The sequence below is a fragment of the Saimiri boliviensis genome, chromosome 5 (genome assembly GCF_048565385.1).
Source record: "Saimiri boliviensis isolate mSaiBol1 chromosome 5, mSaiBol1.pri, whole genome shotgun sequence".
Taxonomy (NCBI): domain Eukaryota; kingdom Metazoa; phylum Chordata; class Mammalia; order Primates; family Cebidae; genus Saimiri; species Saimiri boliviensis.
The window spans coordinates 39,823,517-39,846,776 of NC_133453.1; the positions used below are offsets into that span (position 1 = coordinate 39,823,517).

General features: G+C 45.0%; 1 protein-coding gene across 9 annotated transcripts in view; it reads right to left on the minus strand.

The window, feature by feature from the left end:
* CFLAR (CASP8 and FADD like apoptosis regulator) overlaps window positions 1-20,570 on the minus strand; it is a 41,378-nt gene extending 20,808 nt beyond the window's left edge. Inside the window, exons 1-5 of one of the 9 annotated variants that reach the window (XM_003925661.4) lie at window positions 20,295-20,570; window positions 10,270-10,689; window positions 6,528-6,633; window positions 3,549-3,684; window positions 2,612-2,694 (exon numbers count right to left, since the gene is read on the minus strand). In XM_003925661.4, the coding sequence (XP_003925710.1) occupies window positions 2,612-2,694; window positions 3,549-3,684; window positions 6,528-6,633; window positions 10,270-10,550 (606 nt within the window). In that variant the 5' untranslated portion in view covers window positions 10,551-10,689; window positions 20,295-20,570. Of the gene's footprint in view, window positions 1-2,611; window positions 2,695-2,717; window positions 3,465-3,548; window positions 3,685-6,527; window positions 6,634-10,269; window positions 15,573-17,916; window positions 20,065-20,088; window positions 20,243-20,294 lie in introns of those variants that run through there. The other 8 variants (XM_010336444.3, XM_003925663.4, XM_074399279.1 and 5 more) reach the window with 8 other exon arrangements.
* Window positions 20,571-23,260: the final 2,690 nt, after the last annotated feature.

Below are 23,260 nucleotides of genomic sequence, written 5' to 3' on the forward strand. Positions count from 1 at the left end.
TGGAGAAACCCCATCTCTACTAAAAATAAAAAATTAGCCAGGTGTGGTGGTGCATGCCTGTAATCCCAGCTACTCAGGAGGCTGAGGTAGGAAAATCGCTTATACCTGGGAGACGGAGGTTTCGGTGAGCTGAGATTGTGCCATTGCACTCCAGCCTGAGCAACGAGAGAAACTGTCTCGAAAAAAAAAAAAAAAAAAAAAAAGTATGCTATATCTAGGCTATGGCATGATGAGTCTATAGTATATTATATACATCATGGTGTAGTGAAAGGAGTATGGGCTGGGCCCAGCTCTGCTAGTAATTACAGGTAGACAATCACTTAATGTTCTTTAGGGCTAAGTTTCCTTATTTTGCTGATGAAAGGGGTTGGATAATAATTCATAAATCCATTTTAGCTTGGAAACTGCATTGCTCAGAAGTGTTTCTTACAAACTTATTCTCCACGAGAAAGGGTCTCACTCTGTCACCGGGGCTGGAGTGCAGTGGCACACTCACAGCTCACTGCAACCTCAACCTTCCAGGTTCAAGCAATTTCTACCACCTCAGCCTCTCAAGTAGCTGAGACTAGAGGCACACCATCATGCCCAGCTAATTTTGTATTTTTTGTAGAAATAGGGTTTTGACACATTGCCCAGGTTTGTTTCGAACTCCTGGGCTCAAGTGATCCGCCTGCCTTGGCCTCCCAAAGTGTTGTGATTATGTGCATGAGCCACCACACCCAGCCAAAAGCATTTTTTTTCCTTCTTTTTTTTTTTAGGGGCTTTGTGGCAAAAACTGAAAATCCTGCTAGATGAATTCTAAAATAACTGTTAATACTGCCAAAAGCATTTCTAACTTAATGAAATTGTATCCCAGTCTAAATCCTCAATACAAACTCCACATGCCTTTATATGAACGTGAGGATGAGATTACACCAAGATTTAACTTAAGATAAAAGATTAACCAAAGAACAATTCTGATACCTTGTACTAAGTACTACAAACACAACAACCATAAGTGACTATATGATACTTACGCTAATGAACCCCCAAAAAATCTTTTTTTATTACTCAATAACAAAATAACTTTTGCTGAAATCATTAAAATTAGCTCAGTAAGAAAGAAAATGCACAAAGAAGTACAAGAGTATTTATTTTATAGCATTATTAGTAGTAACAAAAGATCGGAAACAACCTAAACATACAGCAACAAGAAAGGGCTAAACACATTATAAACATCCAGAAAATAAAACTAATCATTCAAAATAATGATTAAGTAGAGGCAGTTCCATGTTAATCATATGGAACAACTTCCAATAATTTTCAGGTCAGGACAATGGGCATATGATGCTAGCATTTGTACAAGAGAAAAAAGCAAACATGAAATATATGTGTAGACTATCTCTGGATAGTTACAGAATGAACTAGTTCACAACAGCTGCCTTTAGGGAAAAGAACTGGAGGTCAGTATTACAGGAGTAGGAAGAAGGCATACTTTTTTTTTTTTTGAGGCAGAGTTTTCCTCTTGTCGCCCAGGCTAGAGTGCAATGGCACGATCTTGGCTACTGCAACCTCTACCTCCTGGGTTCATGCGATTCTCCTGCCTCAGCCTCCCAAGTAGCTGTGACTACGGGCACCTGCCACCACACCTGGCTAATTTTTGTATTTTTAGTAGACATGGGGTTTCACCATGTTGGCCAGGCTGGTCTCTAACTCCTGACTTCAGGTGATCCAGCTTGGCCTCCCAAAGTGCTGGGATTACATGCATGAGCCACTGTACCCGGGTAGAAAATATACCTTTTTTTTTTTTTTTGAGATGGAGTCTCACTCTGTTACCAGGCTGGAGTACAGTGGCGCGATCTTGGCTCACTGCAACCTCCACCTCCCGGGTTCAAGCAAGTCTCCTGCCCCAGCCTCTCAAGTAGTTGGGACTACAGACACGTGCCACCATGCCCAGCTAATTTTAGTATTTTTAGTAGAGACGGGGTTTCACCATGTTGGCCAGAATGGTCTTGATCTCTTGACCTCATGATTTGCCCACCTTGGCCTTCCAAAGTGCTGGGATTACAGGCATAAGCCACCACAACCAGCAGAAAATATACTTTTAAAACTTCTTGTAGTACATTTAAAAATCTTTTTCCATAGGCATGGTGCATCTATTTTTATTTTTAAAGTTACATTTTCTTTTTTTAAGTTACAATTTCAAGTGAATAAATGAACAGTGAAAAAAAGTCCCATTGTCCAACTGTATATAAATATATTTGTATATATGTATATATATATATATACGTATACACACACACACACACACACACACACAGATACAGATGCAAACCCACATAAAAAAGAGTCTAGAAGGAAATATATCAAAAAACTAACAGTGGTTGTCTTTGGGTAGTGGAATATAGATGATTTATTTTCTTTCATATTTCTCTGTAGTCTCCAAAGATCTCAATGAACATGTATTAGCTTTGAAATTATAAGAAGTTACACGTTTCTAAAACAAATACATGTTTCTATCACAATTTTTTTCAGATATTAAATAAATTACATGCTGTGAGACTATGTATATTTTTATCAGAAATCTGAAGCGGTTTCATGCTAGGATTCCGCATGTTTGCTCCAGACTCACCCTGAAGTTATTTGAAGGATCCTTGAAACTGTTTTTGATTGCTGCTTGGAGAACATTCTTGTAACTTGTCCCTGCTCCTTGAGCTATAAAAGCAGAAAGGAGGTACTGAGTTAAAATTTATAAATTATTATCAAATAAATCTTCAACAATGGTTCAGTCCAAGGTCAATCATCATCTTTCAAAATACTCTAAACTTTCCAGTCACCTTACTGAATTCAAAATATCAGATGACTCTTCCACCAAGCATCATTAAGAATGGAATATAAATGCTACTTCTGTTCTTGATCTTTGATCAGTCTTTTAGAGTGTGTTGGGGTGGAAGAGTGCTCTATAGATCAATGAGTCTCAGCCATGCCCTTTAGGCTGTGATACTATGGTGGCAGTGAACTTGCTAACAGAGCTCAAGCTGAGGCTGAGTCTAAAAGACAATGACGGATGCAAGCAAGGGAAAAGGCCAATGTGAGTCTGGTCCTTTCTATCAAGGAAGAACTCAAATGTGCTCTTTTCCATAAGGAGGTTTTGTGAAACTTCGGACACATGCAGGGAAGGTATGAGACCCAAGTGACATCACCCAAACTTGGATAGTGTTTATCAGGCCAAATACTAGAGCAAGGCAGTAGGGTTCAGCATACATGCAAAACACCTGAATATCCATAGCTCTGCCAGCCTGTGCAGATCCCAGATTCTTTCTTGAAAATCGAAATGTTAAGAACTGCTTGGCAGCATTTTGCAGCGATCATGAATATACAGGACAAAGGAGTTGGCAGATCTGGCATACGAAGAATATAAAGAGATGTGATTTCTAGCCACAAGCTAAAGGGGGCTTTGGTCATTTGGGTTCCATTCCATCCACCTATCTAACAATTGAATCTTTACCAGTCATGTACCCCATGCCCAGAGTACTTCCTCTAGACAGCTGAGAGGCCAAAATTCTTACCAGACTGCTTGTACTTCTGGATTTTTGTCTTCAGGTCTAATCTGTGGATGTTCTTTAGGCATTTTTCTAATAAATCCAGTTGATCTGGGGCAACCAGATTTAGTTTCTCCAATTCAACCACAAGGTCCAAGAAACTCTAAGAGAACCACCAACAAAAACAAATGTCAATAGAGCTAGCTAGGCCAGGTGCAATAGCTCATGCCTGTAATCTCAGCACTTTGGGAGGCTGAAGCGGGAAGATTGCTTGAGCCCAGGAATTTGAGACCAGCCTGAGCAAAATAGCAAGACCCCCATCTCTACAGAAAATAAAAAAATAAGCCGGGTGTGGTGGCACACACCTGTGGTCCCAGCTATTCAGGAGGCAGAGGTGGAAGATCACTTGAGCCCAGGAGGTCAATGCTGTAGTGAGCCGTGATTGCGCCATGGCACTCCAGCCTGGGCAGCAGAGCAAGACCCTGTCTCAAAAAACAAACAAACCAAAAAAAAAAAACAAAAAAACAAAACAGACTGACTAATAAGCCCCAAATGCAAACCTCAGTCCATGTGATTTATAACAGTAAGAAAATGTGACAAGATGAGCCCTTTCAGTGACCTTCAGTGATCTTAAACCAGACATCTCAGTCATGAGCACCTTAGACTTGTGATTTTCATTCAGAACAGAGGTGGTGGTAAGTCTTTTGGTCATCAAGCTGCTCCTTGGGTGCAGACAGACATGTGTGCCATGTTGTGTCATTTGAGAAGGACCATAAAAGAGCAGGCCTGCCGGGTGCGGTGGCTCAAGCCTGTAATCCCAGCACTTTGGGAGGCCGAGGCGGGTGGATCACGAGGTCGAGAGATCGAGACCATCCTGGTCAACATGGTGAAACCCCGTCTCTACTAAAAATACAAAAAACTAGCTGGGCGTGGTGGCGCATGCCTGTAATCCCAGCTACTTAGGAGGCTGAGGCAGGAGAATTGCCTGAGCCCAGGAGGCGGAGGTTGCGGTGAGCCGAGATCGCGCCATTGCACTCCAGCCTGGGTAACAAGAGCGAAACTCCGTCTCAAAAAAAAAAAAAAAAAAAAAAAAAGAGCAGGCCTGAAAACAGAACCCACCTGAGTTTATTATTTTCCAAAAGATCAGGCTGGTATTACAGTGAAAAACTCTAAGGATTTCTCCAAAAAAGAGAGAAAGAAGGGAGCTGGAGAAAGACTTTATAAGAAAAATCACATGATATAGTTTAAAAATTTCCAAAATGTTTGAATCAGTGCTGGACCTTCCAACTCATTCTGACTCAGGGGGTTATAGAAAAGTAAAATTATAACAAGGTTTGAGTGTTTTGCCATTCATTTACCTTGGGCCACAGGGATTATGAATGAACTATATTTCAGAAACAAGCATTGCTGTGGGGTTTATTTCCTTTGCATTTAACATTTGGTTACTGAAGTGCTATCTTTATTTTAGAAAACAATAATCATAATTTAAATATATATAAATGACTGGGAGAGACAATTACTAGGATAAACCAAAAAGGGAGTTCTAGTTTCATTTTCCTTCCCACTTTGCATTTGATGGGACTTAAGAAACAAAACTACAAATATTAGGAACATGAGGAAATTCTCAAACAATGACTTATTTGAATTCTGAGGCAGGCACTGACCTGCCTACTTTGAGGACCTATTGTCATATTTTGGAAACAACAGGTTCTCAAACATTTCCTGGCTTGTTGTTAGGTCAACATTACCATGTAGGGCCAACTGGAATGTTTTTGTTTTTTCTTTTGAGATGGAGTCTCACTCTGTAGCCCTGGCTAGAGTGCAGTGGCACAGTCTTGGCTTACTGTAATCTCTGCCTCCCAGGTTCAAGCAATTTTCCTACCTCAGCCTCCCAAATAGCTGGGATTACAGGCATGCACCACCAAGCCCGGTTAACTTCTGTATTTTTAGTAGAGATGGGGTTTCGCCATGTTGGCCAGGCTGATCTTGAACTCCTGACTTCCAGTGATCTGCCCAGCTCGGACTCCCAAAGTGCTGGGATTACAGGCATGAGCTACTGTGCCCGGCCAGGCCAACTGGAGTTTACATATTTTTCTTTTTCTTTTCTTTTCTTTTTTTCTTTCTTTTTTTTTTTTTTTTTTTTTTTTTTTTGAGACAGAGTCTTGCTTTGTCGTCCAGGTTGGAGTGCAATGCCACTATCTCAGCTCACTGCAACCTCTACCTCCTAGATTCAAGTGATTCTCCTGCCTCAGCCTCCTGAGTAACTGGGATTATGGGTGCCCACCACCATGCCCCCCTAATTTTTTGTATTTTCAGTAGAGATGGTGTTTTACCAGGTTAGCCAGGCTGGTCTCGAACTCCTGACCTCAGGCGATCCACCCACCTCGGGCTCCCAAAGTGCTGGGATTAGAGGTGTGAGCCACTGCACCCAGCCATGGATTTTAAATATTTTTCTAGCAATCATGACATCCCCAAGATCTCCACCACTACCTGGTTTTCAACTCCAAAGCTCTATTTTTACCACTTCCCAGATCCATCAGTCACAAGAACCTCCCCCCACCCCACTTCTACATGCAGCCTAGACCCCACACTGACCTTGAGTCAGCTGAGGAGAAATAGACGGCAGTAGGAGAGTGATACGATAGTGGACCAGCACCTCCTTCCTGTTTCTACCTAGCACAAGCAGATGGGATATCCTCCCCACACCCCCATCAAACCAGGGAGGGAAACACATATGAGCCAGATCTATGAATTTTACAGATATAAGGATAAAATCCAAGGATGAAAGAAACATCCAAGGTCACACCAGAAGATACTATCCTATTTCTTCTCAATTCACAAACCAGTTCTCTTCTCATTAATGTTATCATTTAAAAGCCACTTAAAATGTCTGACTCCCACTACAGTGGTGGCAGACTGCCTGCTTCCCTCTCTATATATCAAAAAAAAAGCAGCTCCCATTTCTCATAAGCTCTTAGAACCATGAACCAAAAGAATAAAACTCACCTTCTCCTTGTTTATCTTGCCTCGGCCCATGTAATCCCTCATGAGGAATATTAATGAGGACACATCAGATTTATCCAAATCCTCACCGATCTCTGCCATCAGCACTCTGCAAACCAAACAAGTTCATTTAGTTAATTCAGACATCAGTCCTAAGACAACTCCAAGACCCCATGCCTTCCCTATGCCAATAATTTATTAAAAGACTAGTTCTTGCCCCTGGGTGAATGTGTCCCTCTCTCATAAAACAGCAAGCCTAGGTCACCTCAGGAAGAGATCTTAAGGGAACTCAAAAAAGAAAAACTCGTCCTTGCCCGTTTTCAATAGGAGATGGTACCTCCTTTACCAATTAACAGCTTCGGAAAATAACTCAGTTAATGGAAACTTTCCTAAAGAATCCCCTAGCCCCCACCAGAAGTTATAGTGAAATGACTTAAGAACCCAAATGACTAACATACAAGACAGAAATCGAATTCAAAGTAGCCTTATCGTCTCTGTTTAACAAGCTCTCAGATGATGTTGATTCAAGGACCATACCTTGAATTGCAAAATGCTAAAGGAGACTGGAGCAGTGCCTCATGCCTGTAATCCCAGCATTTTGGGAGGCCAAGGCAGGAGGATCACGAGGTCAAGAGATCGAGACCATCCTGGCCAACATGGTAAAACCCTGTCTCTACTAAAAATACGAAAAAAATTAGCTGGGCGTGGTAATGAGCACCTGTAGTCCCAGTTACTTGGGAGGCTGAGGCAGGAGAATCACTTGAACCCAGCAGGCGGAGGTTGCAGTGAGCCAAGACTGCACCACTGCACTCCAGCCTGGGCAACAGAGAGAGACTCCGTCTCCAAAAAAAAAAAAAAAAAAATGCTAAAGGGAAAAAACACCTGGGATATCCTGGCCCACTTCTGAATTTAAAGGGTACAGGCATCCAGATCACAGGGATTCTGAACTTAGGTGTTTTTGCCTAGAAAGCTTCTCCTTACTCAGCGGTGGCTGGATCTACCACTATACTTCCCGCACCCCTACCCCACCCCCCACCTCAGGAAGTAGATGTTGAGAACCAATAACCACAGTTTACTGGAGCTCCTAAGGATACCTTGTAGTTAGTATTGTTACCATGACATTGTCATCAAGTACATTTTCCCAGTTAGGCTCTCAGATTTTTGAGGATGGCGGATTTTTCACATTGTCCTAGAGCTTACCAAAACATCCAGCACATGCCAATACACAATGAAGCCCACTCGACCAGATGAATAAATGAATCTAGTGCTCACCTTGAATAGCCCCACCTTTCTTCCCAGAGGGCCTAAGAATCTCCACTCATAATAGCAAGGTAATGGGAAATGGAATGATTGCCCTACTCTACTCACTGAAACCCAGCTGGCGCCTCCCAGAAAGTTTGAAGTTTGGACATTCAAACTGATGGCTGGCCTGGGCGCAGTGGCTCACGCCTGTAATTCCAGTACTTTGGGAGGCTGAGGCAGGAGAATCGCTTGAACCCAGGAGGCGGAGGCTGTGGTAAACCAAGATTGTGCCACTGCACTCCAGCCTGGGCGACAGAGCAACACTCCATCTCAATAAAAAGAAAAAAACAAAAACCAAAAACAAACAAACAAAAAAACTGATGTCTGAATAGGTGGAAGATAAAAAACAACAACAACAATAATAATCCCTTGTATCTGTAAATGCTTCACAGTTTAAAAAGTACTTCACGTAGTAAATTATCACAACTGATGCTCACAACACCTTATAAAGTTGGGTATTATTATTTTTCACTTTACAAGTAGGAAAACAAAGGCCCAACAAGGTTAGTGATTGGCCCAGCCTGCTTGACCCATAACTGGTAGATCTGAGGCTTGAAACAGGTCATCCAGCTACAGTGAGCTATGATCATGCCACTGCACTCCAGCCTCCGTGACAGAGCAAGACCTTGTCTCAAAAAAAAAAAAAAAAAAAGAAACAGGCTTATACCAACTTCAAATCTCATATATTTTCCAAAGCCCACACTGCTTTCAGCTCTCTTTAGCATAGTTCTTGATAATACATATCATCTCCAAATAGACATTATCAACATAATAAAAGGCTGGTGGTGGAGAGAAAAAACACCGGCTAGGCACAATGGCTCAGGCCTATAATTGCAGCACTTTGAGAGGTCAAGGAGCACAGATCACTTGAGGCTGGGAGTTCAAGACCAGCCTGGCCAATACAGCGAAACCCTGTTTCTACTAAAAATACAAAAATTAGCTGGGCATAGTGGCACACGCCTATAATCCCAGCTACTCAGGAGGCTGAGGCAGGAGACTCACTTGAAACCCAGAAGCAGAGGTTACAGTGAGCCAAGATCGCACCACTGCACTCCAGTCTGGGCTACAGAGCGAGACTTTGTCTCAAAAAGAAAAGAAAAGAAAAGAAAATATCAACTTAAGGTTACAAGTTATCTTCCTTTCTCAGTAGCTTCCCTGCCCCTCTGAACCTCTAAAGATATTGACATATGAGCAAGAGGAAGGAGCAACCCAAAGCTTGTCAGGACTAAAGAGGACTCCAGTAACCATTTCCTCTTTGAACTGAAGGGGCTTAGATTGGTTAACTGATGAGATTTTCGATTCAGGCTCTCCAGCAGCACAGGAAGGCAGCCCACCCTGATAAACTTCCTCAGCAGGGGAAGGGCCAATGGGGATTCAGAAAGGATAATGGAGTTTCTACAAAGGTAGGAAGATTACTGTCAGACTTGTCATTTCCTTTCTTTGTACCAGAAATTACCAAAGACTGACTTCACAGAAAATGAACTAGTAAACACCACTGCAGATCTCTCTCTTCTTTTTTTTTTTGAAACGGAGTCACACTCTGTCACCCAAGCTGGAGTGCAATGGCGTAATCTCGGCTCACTGCAACCTCCACCTCCTGGGTTCAAGCAATCCCCCTGCCAGCCTCTTGAGTAGCTGGGATTACAGGCACATGACACCACACCTGGCTAATTATTTTTGTATTTTTAGTAGAGACAGGGTTTCACCATGTTGGCCAGACTGGTCTCGAACTCAGGTAATCCTTGCACCTTGGCCTCCCAAAGTGTTGGGATTACAGGCAGGAGCCACTGCACATGGTCTGCAGATCTCACACTGTCAGAGGCTGACAAGAATGACCAGCTTTTAATCATTCCTATCTTTCTTCATGTCTTGTCATTCTATCCTTCAGGCAAACACATATCATCTGTCCTGTCCCTTCTACCTGCATATGATCCCAATTCCTTTGAGAAAGCGTGTTTCAGCTGGGGGCAGTGGCTCATGCCTGTAATCCCAGCTTTTTGGGAAGCCAAGGCAGCCGCATTACTTGAGGTCAGGAGTTCAAGATCAGTCTGGCCAATATTGTGAAACCCTGTCTCTACTAAAAATACACACACACACATACACAAACAGTCTGCTGTGGTGGCACACACCTGTAGTCCCAGCTACTTGGGAGGCTGGGGCAGGAGAATCGCCTGAACCCAGGAGGCAGAGGTTGCAGTGTGCCAAGACACGCCACCGCACTCAAGCCTGGGCAACAGATGTCTCAAGAAAAAAACCAAGAAAGCAAGTTTCAAGAATTTAAAGGGTTCACAGGAATGAAGTGACATCATCTGGCAGCTGGATAAGTGGGCAGGGAAATTAAAGTGGCTGAACTTCTTATTGTTCTCATTTCTGCCATTCAGTAAAGTCTGAGATACTTCACTCCTTCCCACCCATCCAGCCTCAGGAAAAGTTGATGAATTACCTGTAGTCTGAAACAAGGTGAGGGTGCTTGCGCAGGTGGTCCTCCACGGCTTTTCTGTCCATTTTCAAAATCCGCTTGAGCAGGTCAAATCGCCTCACTCTGTAGAGCAGTTCAGCCAAGCTCGTGTGAGACAGCTTTCCTCTTTCACGTAAAATATCCAGAAGGTCCCTGACATTAGGTGGAACCACATCTATACCAACATCCCGGCACAAAAAGAGCAGCATCTCCTTCTCATCTGTGTCAAGTGCTTCTTCAACCTGATGGATGACCTCAGCAGACATCCTACTCTTGGGCTAGGAGAGCTCAGAAGGGTCTACGGGAGTACAGCTCCAGGCCAGTCAACAGAAAGCCAGGAGGTAGTCAACTTCATTTCTGAGGGATGACTTCATTTCTTTCAGAATCCTTTCCAGTGGAGGAGTTCTGTGGTTAAAAGGGAATTTTTTTGAAAATTTTATCAAGCTAAGTTATGCCTAAGATTGAAAGTATAGGCTCTTCTTTTCTTGCTGGTCTCCCTGACCTAAGTAGATTAAAGTCACATTGTTAAGTCTATATTAAGGGATCCTTGGTAGACAGGGCCAAACACTCAGACTAATCTAAAAACTACAAGATAGAGAAGAAAACCTACATTGTAAAGGAAATGAAGCAACATGGAATCATCTCAAAGGAAACCCCACATGCTTTTTACAGAATTCATCAGGTTGTAAAACATGTTACAGCAAAAATGAAACTAAGGGGTTTACTTAAGTTATAAAAAATTATAACTAAGAGGTAGGAGGAAGAGGGAAAAGCCCAATGACTAAACGAGGGAAACTTGTGTCACAGGGTTAAACTTCCACTTCAATGACTCCACCCACGTGGCCTTTAACAAACAATGGAGAAAAGAAGTTTCTGTCCTATGCCACTCCTTTGTTTCTAGTTGCTCTTCTACTTCAAAAGCCCTTCACTCGCACCTCAAAGCAGAAACCTCTGCTATCATCCTCCTAGACCCCAAGCCCTTTTCACAACTTCATCATGAATGCTCACAGGACCCGCCACCAAGTTGTCAGGTTTGGATCACATCTTCAGACCCTGAGCCCCATAGAGGTGCCAGAGGACCTGACTCTCAATGCACTGCTACATGGCAGCAATTGCTATCAGTGCTTCTGATGTTATCAGTGGAACATCAGAAGTCACAGAGGATCTAGGGGAAGGTTTCACTCCTGGGATGGGGCTGGGTTAGAGGGGTTAGGAGCTCATGCCATGGGTGTGTTCTTATTTTTTAAAACTAATTTATTCATCTTTTTTCTTTTCTCCATTTTTCAGTACAACATGGGTGTGTTCTTAACTCTTTCCATTGGAACTCATTTTTTTTTTCAAAATTTAAGTTGCTAACCTATCTAAGTTTCATAGCTAAGAATTACATTAAATCAGCTCATGTGTTCTTTATCTGTTCCTACAAGACAATATTTCAGGTTACAATCAAATTTATTAACAAAAAATAAGTGGAAACACTCCCCAACCCTAAATTGCTAATGGTTGCTTTGTATTTGTGTACAAATATATTTATGTATTTATCTAGCTGTATGTAGTGAAAGAAGTACTGAATCCATTTATTTATTTACATACAATATCAGTCCACAAAAGATTTGAGGTATCTTAAAATAAAAACACATAAACAGACAAGTTTTATATGAGAACAAGAGGAAAAAATTAGGTTAGAAATTTGAAATGGGTGTGCCCATTCATTCAAACTTCACTTAAATATGACTATTTGTAAATAACTGGAGAAATTAAATTTGCTAAGTTAAATATACTAAAATAATTTAAATTTGCTCAATGAAAGTGGAAAAACTGGTGCTCAGACTATTTTACATTGTTTTTAATCAGAAAGATAAATGCTACTTTTATGTGTTCTGGAAAGCCCAACTCTATACTTGAAAGCCAGCAGTGCTTTAATCTCACCATCAGCTTCCATGAAAAGAGGTCAAGTTAAATTTCTATTATATTCACTAGTGGTCACAATTTTGTCAACAGTTGTTATTATAAATTAAACTATAAAATACTTATATACACAGGCTGGGCACGGTGGCTCACTCCTGTTATCCCAGCATTTTGGGAGGCCAGGGCAGGCGGATCACAAGGTCAAGATATCAAGATCAACCTGGCCAACATGGTGAAACCCTATCTCTACTAAAAATACAAAACTTAGCTGGGCATGGTGGCGCGCACCTGTAATCCCAGCTATTCAGGAGGCTGAGGCAGGAGAATCGCTTGAATCCAGGAGGCGGAGGTTGCAGTGAGCTGAGATGCACCATTGCACTCCAGCCAGGCAACAGAGCGAGACTCCATCTCAAAATAAATAAATAAATAAATAAAAATTTAAAAAGTATATGCCCTGAAGGAATAAAATAGACACAAAAATAAAATCATTAAACACAAGAGTAAAAAATGAGATATTATACAAATTCGCTAACATGTTTGAAAAAAAACAAACAGAACTACTAGAAATGAAATGCTTAATTCTCTACTTTGACAGTCATCTAACTTTTGTAATTCCTAAATACTAACAATATGCCAAGAGTTAACAAAATTAGATAATCATTTTAAAAAACATTATCTGCTCAGTTTGTTTCTTCCAACCATCACACCCATGACTGCTTTCTGCCAGTCACGCACACTCAGCAAGAGCACTGGCATACTGTCTTCCCACTGTGCTAATGGGTGTAGAGTTTGGCAGCAAATTCTAGATTACTCAGTGGTAGCATCTGGCACATTCTCTCAAATATCAAAAGGAAACTACAGATCCCGTGTGGAGCCAGCCTACTCAGATGCAACAAAATATCAGTGTGTGTGTGTGTGTGTGTGTGTGTGTGTGTGTGTGTGCGCGCGCTGGGGTGGTGTTGGGGGCAGTTCACTGTGGCTAGAAGTGGTGGGCATTTGAGAAAAGAAAGCATACTAGGGAGAGGTAGGGCTGGGGTCCAAATAATCATAACTTTATTGGGGTTTCTTTTAAGCCTAAGCCAAATTACTCTTAGACTAGGGAAGCTCATAAGGTCCTCAGTTTTTTGTTAAAAAAAAAAAAAAAAAGGGTCTCGAACTCCTGGGCTCAAGCGATTCTCCTGCCTCAGCCTCCCAAAATGCTGAGATTACAGGTGTGAGCCACCACACTCAGATGAATGTGTTATTTAGAGACCAGTAAAAGGACTTGTGCTCAGTTTCCAACCACACCCTGCCTGAGATGCCGGACACAGGGTCCCATTCACTTCTTCTGAAGAGACACTTGCCTTCACATTACTCAGATGAAGGGCAAATGGAATATCCAAGACTAATTATTTTTCTTCCCTGCTTTCAAATATCCAATCCTCCTGACTGATCAAGATTCCATTAATTTCATTTCTCCCTCTGGTGTTTTTAGCAGTTCACTTTACCGAGCCAGACAAAATTGGCACCTGTGTGTGTTTTCTAGAATTTTAAAGGAATTCCCCTTAACTCCCCTCACAGGCATATTCTAATTTAATGACTATATCTCCCCTTCTTTTCCACACCCACACCCTGGCACAAACTGTCCCTGACCTTCACAACAGCAACGAAAACCTGAGACCAATTTCTGTTTCATTTCTCTTGCCAAAGTCATGAGACCATTGCCAATTATTATTCAAAATGCCAACAAAGCTTAGGCAAGTCAGAGTTATCTTTCACACACTAGCTAACAGGAGCATCCAATTCTGGAAACAGAAATACTCCAGGCATTTTTTGTAGAAATTACACTTAATACTGGTACTAACAAAACTGCTGGAAGGGCTGGAGGAAGGGGCCCTGGGGTGTGGGATTCTAACAAAGACTCCTGGGGCTACTGCAATGACCTTGCCTCAGCCAGGAAAGTGAGGATCAGGAGGCTGCCACTAGAACTGAGCTCAAAGACCCTCTGACAGTGGAGACCCAGGAGGCGCAGGCTGCAAACTCTGGCCAGCACTTTGAACTCTCACCTTTTTGCCTCCTGACTGCCAGCGCTGCAACATCTAGGGCAGGCGTCCCCAAACTTTTTACACAGGGGGCCAGTTCACTGTCCCTCAGACCGTTGGAGGGCCACCACATACTGTGCTCCTCTCACTGACCACCAATGAAAGAGGTGCCCCTTCCTGAAGTGCGGCGGGGGCCGGATAAATGGCCTCAGGGGGCCTCATGCGGCCCGCGGGCTGTAGTTTGGGGATGCCTGATCTAGGGTTACCAAGTCCCAGGAAACCCCTCAGTCCCAGGAAAACAGGGATGGTTGATCACTTCAGCACACCTGCCTCAGACAGAGTGAGCCTCCACCACTCCTACACCTCCAGTAGCAAGTCGTTCTGAAGGAAGGGAAAAGAGATACCACAATCTAACCACCACACCCTGGCAGTTTCCTGAGCTGGGCCCCTACTGGCTGCTCAGCAGTTTCATTTACAAGACGACCCTGGTCAGCTCCTTTCCCACACCCTTCAAGGAGTGCTCCACCCTCCACCACTCTCTTCCATCCCAATACCACCCCAGTACCATTTCTCATACGTGTATCAGGCACAAGCTCCTGCCACCTTCCACCTTTCCACTGCCCCAGCCGGTTCCTCCTGTCCCTCTGCTTGCCTAGGGCTAAGCCTCCCCCCTGTCTCTACTAAGCCCCTATGTCTAATCTCATCATCCTTTCTCTGCCTCCAGAGACAGCTCCTTGCAGCTCATAAACATGTGCAAGTCTCTTCTATCTTAAAAAATAAATAAAACCAAAACCCTCATAAAAGCCTGAGGGTCCCCTAGACCTCATCCTTTCACTTTATTCCCTTTCACATAAAGCAGGGACCTTGTGAAGGAACAGTCTGTACTCGGTGCTTCAGTTTGTTCACCCACAATTCACTCCTCAACATGCCTCCACCTGGATCCCCTCATCCCACCATTTCCTCTACACAGCGACACTCAGTTCTGAGCCACACTGGAATCTGAGGCAAAAGCGACAATCAGTAATACTGATGCTGTCTTTCTTTAAAATGTTGATATTTTGTTCATTATAGCTTTTTTGGCATTTATGTCTATTTTTTAAAATATTGCATTAAGTAATTCCAGCACTTTGGGAGGCCAAGGGGGGGCAGATCACAAGGTCAAGAGATCGAGACCACCCTGGCCAATATGGTGGAACCCCCTTTCTACTAAAATACAAAAATTGGCTGGGCATGGTGGTGCATGCCTGTAGTCCCAGCTATGTGGGAGGCTGAGGCAGGAGAACTGCTTGAACCCAGGAGGCAGAGGTTGCAGTGAGCCAAGATCCGGACACTGCACTCCAGCCTGGCGCCTGGCAACAGAGTGAGACTCTGTCTCAAAAAAAAAAAAAAAAAAAAAAAAAAAAATTGCATTAAAATATTACCTATCTTTATTACTGACTTTTTGACCACCCCCTTAAATGTACCCAAAGCGAGTACCCCACTTGCCCCCACTAGTATCCCAGCCCTGATGACACAGCTCTTGTTGAGGACTGGTGACCTAGTTGCCACATCCAAAACCTAGAAGACCTCTTTCATCTGACTGCTCGACTCCAGCTGACACTGCTAATTAATCCCTCCTTGAAGCTCTTCTCCCTCGGCTGAGCTCACACTGCTATATTCTACACAGACCCTCTCTAACTTCCTCCTACTCTTCAGCATGCTCTTTCTGCACCTGTGCCTTAAGTGCTGGTGTTCCCTACCATCAATCTCTCATCCAGACTCATTCCTTTGGCCTTTCTGTTCCCCCTACTTCTGACCTTACACTCTCCAAATCTACCCTCTACCTAAGTGAACTTTCTAAAGTTCATGCTTAAACTGGCCAGGGGCAGTGGTTCACACCTGTAGTCCCAGCACTTTGGGAGGCCAAGGCGAGCAGATCACTTGAGGCCAGTTCAAGACCAGCCTGGTCAACATGGCAAAACCCTGTCTCTACTAAAAAATACAAAAACTAGCTGGGCATTGTGGTGCATGCTTGTAATTCCAGCTACTCAGGGGGCTGAGGCACAAGAATCTCTTGAGCCTGGGAGGTGGAGGTTGCAATGACCAAGATTTCTCCACTGCACTCCAGCCTGAGGAACAAAAGTGAAACTCCATCTCGAAAAACAAAACAAAACAAAATACCTCTATTAAAGCACTTAACACACCTCGCTGGTATCCAGCCTTAGCCCTAACCAGGTGTCAGCAAATCAGTTAAGTTTAGTCAGGCTTCTCAACCTTTCTCACAGAACACAACGCTGCCTTCAAACTATCTGGTATCAAAAGCACATAATGTTCCCTGTAATCAGTAGCAAAGCATCCAGCATGACCAGCTAAGCCACCCAAAGACATACTTAACATTCCCTTCTTTGCACTGCTTCTCTATCTGAAGCAAGGTGATAGTATGGCATAAAACATGTCATGTCCAATGAGCCATGGCGTGAATGCAAATGTCATTTCTTAGCAACCCACAAAACTGAGCGGCAATAGAGAAACCTGTCTTGCCAGCTGCAGAAAGTAGCATGCATAGCTGGGACTTTCAGGCGTCTGGGAAGCCCCAGTGGTGATATGAACATGAAACACTTCAAAGTATCACCCAGAAGTTTCTAAAAGAAGAAGAGTTGCACAATTCTGGGTAAGGTAGAATGTGGCCATCTCACAGAAGTTTTGTACATTCATCCTGAACATAATTCACCTTCCTCCTCCATTGGTGTGCAAAACCTATGGATGTTGGCTGTTTGTATGGCAATTCAAACAGATAATATGATGACCCCATTTTTCCTGCTCCATATGTAGGCATTTTAAACCTAAGATAGTACATGAAATGTCATTTTATGCCCCCTTCAAAATATTTAAAATAAGGATGTGTAATAATAAATCATCTTGTGGTCCCTGATTTCTGTAATACTGCAGATACATACTCAAACATAGTCTAGAAGATCATGAACTGAGGTTAAAGCCTATATACATCCCAACTTGGGATGTTACCAACCATTATTACATATCAGTGGCTAAAAACATGCATTAAAAAGAAGGAGAATCACTTGAACCCAGGAGTCGGAGGTTGCAGTGAGCTGAGATCGCACCACTGTACTCCAGCCTGATGACAGAGTGAGACTCTATCTAAAAAAAAAATTAAAAAGACAAAACAAACAAAAAGAGCCCAGGTTATCATAACTGCCCTACCCTGGCCCACAGGCTTCCTCCAGTCAGGCTGTCAGTTGCTCTTGTCCAAACTGCCTTGACTTGAAGCGACCTGTGTAGGTAACTTTTCTGAGTCCTCCTCAACCATATTTTGGGGTTATGGGGACAAGAATCAAGTTTAGATCCATTTCTATGTCCTCGGCACCCAGAACTCTGCCTGGCCCAGAGAAACTCAATAAATGTTGGTAGGATTATACTGAATTAAAGGCAAAGAGGCATTGCAGTCCATAAACATGAGTTTAATTAGCCCCTGGGGCTCTACAGGGAAGAAATAACCAGACTCCAAGAGTCCCCAGAGTCCATTCCTGGTATTTGAAAGAGCAACACGCCTCCGAGTGTTGTGAGTGCTCCAGAGGCTCGACCTAGGGCCAAAAGCGAGGACTCAATCCTTTTCTGCAGGTATGGGGGACAGTGCCCAGACGTCCCAGGAGCCCAGAGCGACAACGGCCCAGGGGTGGGGGTCAGGCAGGATTCTCGGTCTACTCACGCCCGGGCAAGCAGCCGGCTCTTCCTACTGATCTCCGCTGGGACAGATCTCCGCCGGGACCAACTCCCACCCTCGCCGGACAAACTCAGACCTGCCGCTCCACAAAACTGGAATTGGAAATGCTCCAGATGGGACAAGGAACAGGGACAGAAATCAAATGCATCAACAGGTGGCCTCGCCGGGGGGAGTCCCAAAACTTCTGCCTGTGAGCGCCTTCGCGCCTAATCCACGCCGCCCACCGGTGACACGTTATCACACAAGCCCTGAATTCTCGAATCCTGTCTGCAGAATTCTCCGCCCTCCAGGAGGTGAAACTTGTACAGGACGACGCGGGTATGGGTGTCTCTGGGTGGTCAAAGGGCTTATGCATAGCTCAGGAAAGTTAAGTGCGGCTCCACCAGGACTGAGTGGGCACCGCTGCAGCGCCCCCACCACCTACGGGGAGCTGCGGTAGGACCTCCGACGCCCCAGGGGGCTAGGCAATTTCCGCTTCAGCTTCCTGGAAGCCCCTAACCAAGACTCAAAAAACTGCATGCTATCCTGCCCACCGCGGGTCGCGCAAGACTTTCGGGGAGAGGGGGAAACCCACGACCCTGCAAATGGTTTCACCTGGGAAACCGGTATAAGGAAGCAAGTAACACCGCATTAAAAGAAGGTCAAATGTCAGTTACAAACAGAAACGTTAAAACAAAGTCGCTGAAGAAAACCATTTTAACCAGGACATGTGACCCAAAAGCTGTAAGTAAAACAAGGATTAACAAAACAAGAAAATTTATGTAAAGCAAACAGTAAACATTCAAAATTCCCTTTTCAACCCAGTGTTTTTTGTTTAGATCTTGGAGTTGAGCCAAGTGTTTTTTGTTCAACGAAACTTTTGTAAGGTTGTTTAGGAGACCCACCAACCGAAAAGGGCCAAAACTCCGTTCCTCTTATCTGAAATCTCTCTCTAAAGCAGGTCAAACCTTTCAGAGGCCCCTCTCTGTTCTAGATTATCGCCGTTTGCCGTTGTCCTAAAAGCTTTACATACGCTATCCCCCTATCGGGTTCACCTGCTTAAGAACAAATTTCAAATGTCAACCAATTAAAATATTCGCAAAACCTCTGGCGTCCTTGAATTTACTTCCTGCTCCGTGGAATCAAAAAACTGATTCTGAATTTCAGTCGCCTTTGTTCTTCTATTGTGTGGCACTGCTAATATTAAAAGAAAGTGGCCTTCTGTTCAAATCCGGACACCCTCAAGCAAGAACATCCTGAAGCCATTTTACATTTCCCAGTCCTTTTGAAGGGATGGAAGAGTGGCAGAAACAGGTTCATTTTATGGCTCTAAAAACTTCATCAGTGAAGCGTTCTCAGCTTTTCCAAGGTAAGCTTTCCTTGCCCTTGGGCAAAATAGACATTAAACTGCTCTGGAAAATAACCGTCCTGACCACCCTTCTGTGAAGTTTCCGCCCGGGCGGCGGCTCCCACTGGGTGAGGCCGAGCGCACACACAACCGTTCGGAAAGTCCACATTCCCAACAACTTTTGAAAGGAAAACGGCCAGTCTTCTCAACAGTTCACCCCAAGAACTGAACTCTCAAGATCATCTAAAGCAAAGTTACAGGACGCTGAGGACCCGCCCCCGAAGCTCGCGAGTGGCCTCTGGGGCTGCGGCTGCAGGGGGCGGCCACAGTTGGCCAAGGGGTATTTCCGGTGGATCTGGTCTGTCGGCGAGCAGCTAGGACCTCAATGGCCCGGATCGCCCGTTTCTGGGAATCCGTGGCGCAGTCGGGGGTAGCAGGGGTAACGCGGCTCCGAGCGGGGAGGAAGCGGAAGCGGAAGCGGGGGCGTTCCGCCCAGCGCCGAGCCCGCAGTCAACAGACGAGATAAGGAATCTGCAAAAGTGACTCAGGCTGGCCGGGCGCGGCGGCTGACGCCGGCAATTCCAGCACTTCGGGAGGCCGAGGCGGGCGGATCACGAGGTCAGGAATTCGAGATCACCCTGGCCAACATAGTGAAACCCCGTCTCTACTAAAGATACAAAAAAAGGTTGCCGGGTGTGGTAGCGCGCCAGGTACTCGAGGCAGGATAATCGCTTGAACTCGGGAGGAGGTTGCAGTGAGCCGAGATCGCGCCATTGCTCTCCAGCCTGGGCGACAGGGCGAGATTCCCTCTCAAAAAAAAAAAAACCCACCTCCGTCGGTTCCGGAAGGCCCCCCTATTCTCTGGCCACGGCGAGAAAGCACCTGCGGTTTCCTGCAGCGCGGGGCTGTGAGGAACTGCCAGGGGTGGGACGCGGGCGCGGGGCCTGCGGCAACGCTGAGGCAGAGCCGGGAGTCGGGGCTCGGGTGTGACACAGCTCCCGCGTCTACGGCGCGGGGTCGAGCGCGGGGCACGTACCGTCCTGTCGCGGCCGGACTCTCCTGCCGCTGCCACCTCAGCTTTCGCTCCGTCAGACTCCGGGCAGGCGCACGCAAGATGGAGGCAAAGAAACCGAAAGCCTGGAAGCGGACTTGGTGCTGCTGGGCGATCGCCGTTCGTGGCGCTTCCCTTCCACGCCCCACCCCCTCCCGTGGTCCTTGGATAGCCCTGGACTTTGTCTCAGCTGTTACTGGACGAAAGTCCAGTCGCCGGCGCTCCCTGTGTTAGACCGAGTCCCCACCCCCATCCCCCGTCGGTGAGGCCGCCAGCTCGCCGCCTGCTGCTGTGCCTTGTGTATTCGGTCACCGTGGATGTCGACACAAGTGCCACGCGTTAGGCGTCAACGCTGCGAGTGTTTATGATTGATGTCGGGGAGTCATAGCAAACTGGAACGCGCTTTGTAGTTTTTTTTTTTTTTTTTTGGTTTTTGGTGTTTTGTGTGTGTATGTGTGTGTGTGTCTGTGTGGGGGGGTGGTTTTCTTGTTTTTCTTCTTGAGACAGGGTCTCGCTCTGTCGCCCAAGCTACAGGGCACTGGAGCCATCACGGCTCACTGCAGCCTCGACTTCCCGCGCTCAAGCCATCCAGCCACCTCGGCCTCCCGAGTAGCTGGGACCACAGGTGGCTAATTTTTTTTTTTTTTTTTTAGTAGAGATGGAGTTTCACTGTGTTGGCCAGGCTGGTCTCCAACTCCTGGCCTTAATCCTCTCTCAGGCCGGCCTCCCAAAGTGCTGGGATTACAGGCGTGAGCCACCGCGCCCCACTACGTTTTTATTTATTCCTAATAACTACCTTATTGTTATTCTTAAAGAGCTTCAACTTTTCTTGAAATAACTTTAAACTTACAGGAAATGTGATGAATAAAATACGAAGAGAAACTAACCCCAGGACGGCAGGAAGAGTTCGGGACTCACCCGTAGTGAAACTGAAAATTATTTAAAACAACAAACAACCATTAACCATTTAAAGCCTCTGAAATGGTCCTAAGGGCAAACAGCAAATGAAGAAACATCTGTTTTTTAAAAATCTATGAAAACTCTTGCATCAGAATGCCAGTCTGTCGTATTTAAACCAAACCTCTACCTTTGTTCAGCAAGACAGACTCCACTCCAGACTGCTGCAACCAAGATCCTCTCTCTTCCCAGTAAGAGACCAGCATGTCAGCATTTCTCATCTTGCCCCTAATTACCTGATGCTGAAGCTAGATCCTGGGGGAGTGTGGGGGAGTGTGGTCGAGAGGCGGGAGATTCCTTCATCCATCCAGAAGCTCTACGTTGGGTGCAGTGCTGAGACACAAGAGGAGACTTAGCTCTTTTTCTCCATTACTCTCACACCATATTCACCCCCAACGTTTTCTTTTTCCCATGAGAGTTATATTCCGATTTTGATTAATCTTCAGTACATATGCTATTATAATAATGTAAACGGTAGTCACAGCCAAGTTATGTACCAAACTATAATTACTTTTCCTACACAACTTTTAATTTTTTCTGGAGTTAATAATCGCCTTGTTTTGTTGGCTTTTCCATGTAATTCCTAAACTCACTATCAGTTATTCAAGTTTGGTTTTCTGTTTGTTTTTGAGACAGGATCTCACTTCAGGCTGGAGTGCAGTGACCTGATCACAGCTCACTGCAGCCTCAACGTCCTGGGTTTAAGTGATCCTTCTGCCTCATCCTCCTGAGTAGCTAGGACTACAGGTCCTAGCATGCCACCATGCCCAGCTACGTGTGCCACTACAGGTGCTACCATGCCCAGCTAATTCTGTAAGAAAAATTTTGTAGAAGCAGGGTTCATGGGTTGGGGGATTCTTGCTATGTTGCCCAGGCTGGTTTTTTTGTTTTGTTTTGTTTTGTTTTTTGAGACGGAGTTTCGCTCTTGTTACCCAGGCTGGAGTGCAATGGCGCGATCTCGGCTCACTGCAACCTCCGCCTCCTGGGTTCAGGCAATTCTCCTGCCTCAGCCTCCTGAGTAGCTGGGATTACAGGCACGGGCCACCATGCCCAGCTAATTTTTTGTATTTTTAGTAGAGACGGGGTTTCACAATGTTGACCAGGATGGTCTCCATCTCTTGACCTCGTGATCCGCCCACCTCGGCCTCCCAAAGTGCTGGGATTACAGGCGTGAGCCACCGCGCCCGGCCCCACCCAGGCTGGTTTTGAACTTGCCTCAAGTGATTTTCCTGCCTAGGTCTGTCAAAGCACTGGGATTACAGGCATGAGCCACCACTCCTGGCCATTCTTATTTTTTTGGTACATCAATAAAATTTTATTACAGATCAGCACCTGTCCTTAATTTGGAAATTTTTATACAGGAACACCTAGCTTAGCACTTCCATCACCATCTCCAACCCACCCTATCCCAAGTGAAAGCCGTTTCTGATTGTCAGTGAAACCATCAAAGTGGATTTACCCCAGGCCCACCTTGCATGCCCACTGATTCTTACCACTTCAACACACACCAGTATGACTTCTGACCCAGCATATGCATATGTTATTCCCTGAAGGCTTTTTCTGGCTGACACTGGAAGCCCATATTGTCATCCCACTTGGCAAACCAGTAGGGGCAAGCATTTAACCCCTTTCCCCCTGTGCCATCCCTATCCTTTGGCTTCAGCAGCCCTCAAAGAATGACTGTATATACCTATGTTAACACTTCCACCTGCTGTCCACTTTCCATTTACATCCCCTTACAGTCAGCCACCCCTTGGGTTTAGGGATGTGTATACTTGCAGTACAGTTTGTCCCTGGAGTATGGACTTGGGTAAGAGGCCAATTAGGCCCTGGTGGGAGGCTCAGGGCTCTTTGAGTAGAGACCTTCAGGTCTTGGGTACCCAAAGAGGGTTTTCTGTTTTTGTTTTTTCTGAGACAGAGTCTTGTTCTGTTGCCCAGGCTGGAGTGCAGTGGTGCAATCCTGGCTCACTATAACCTCCACCTTCCAGGCTCAA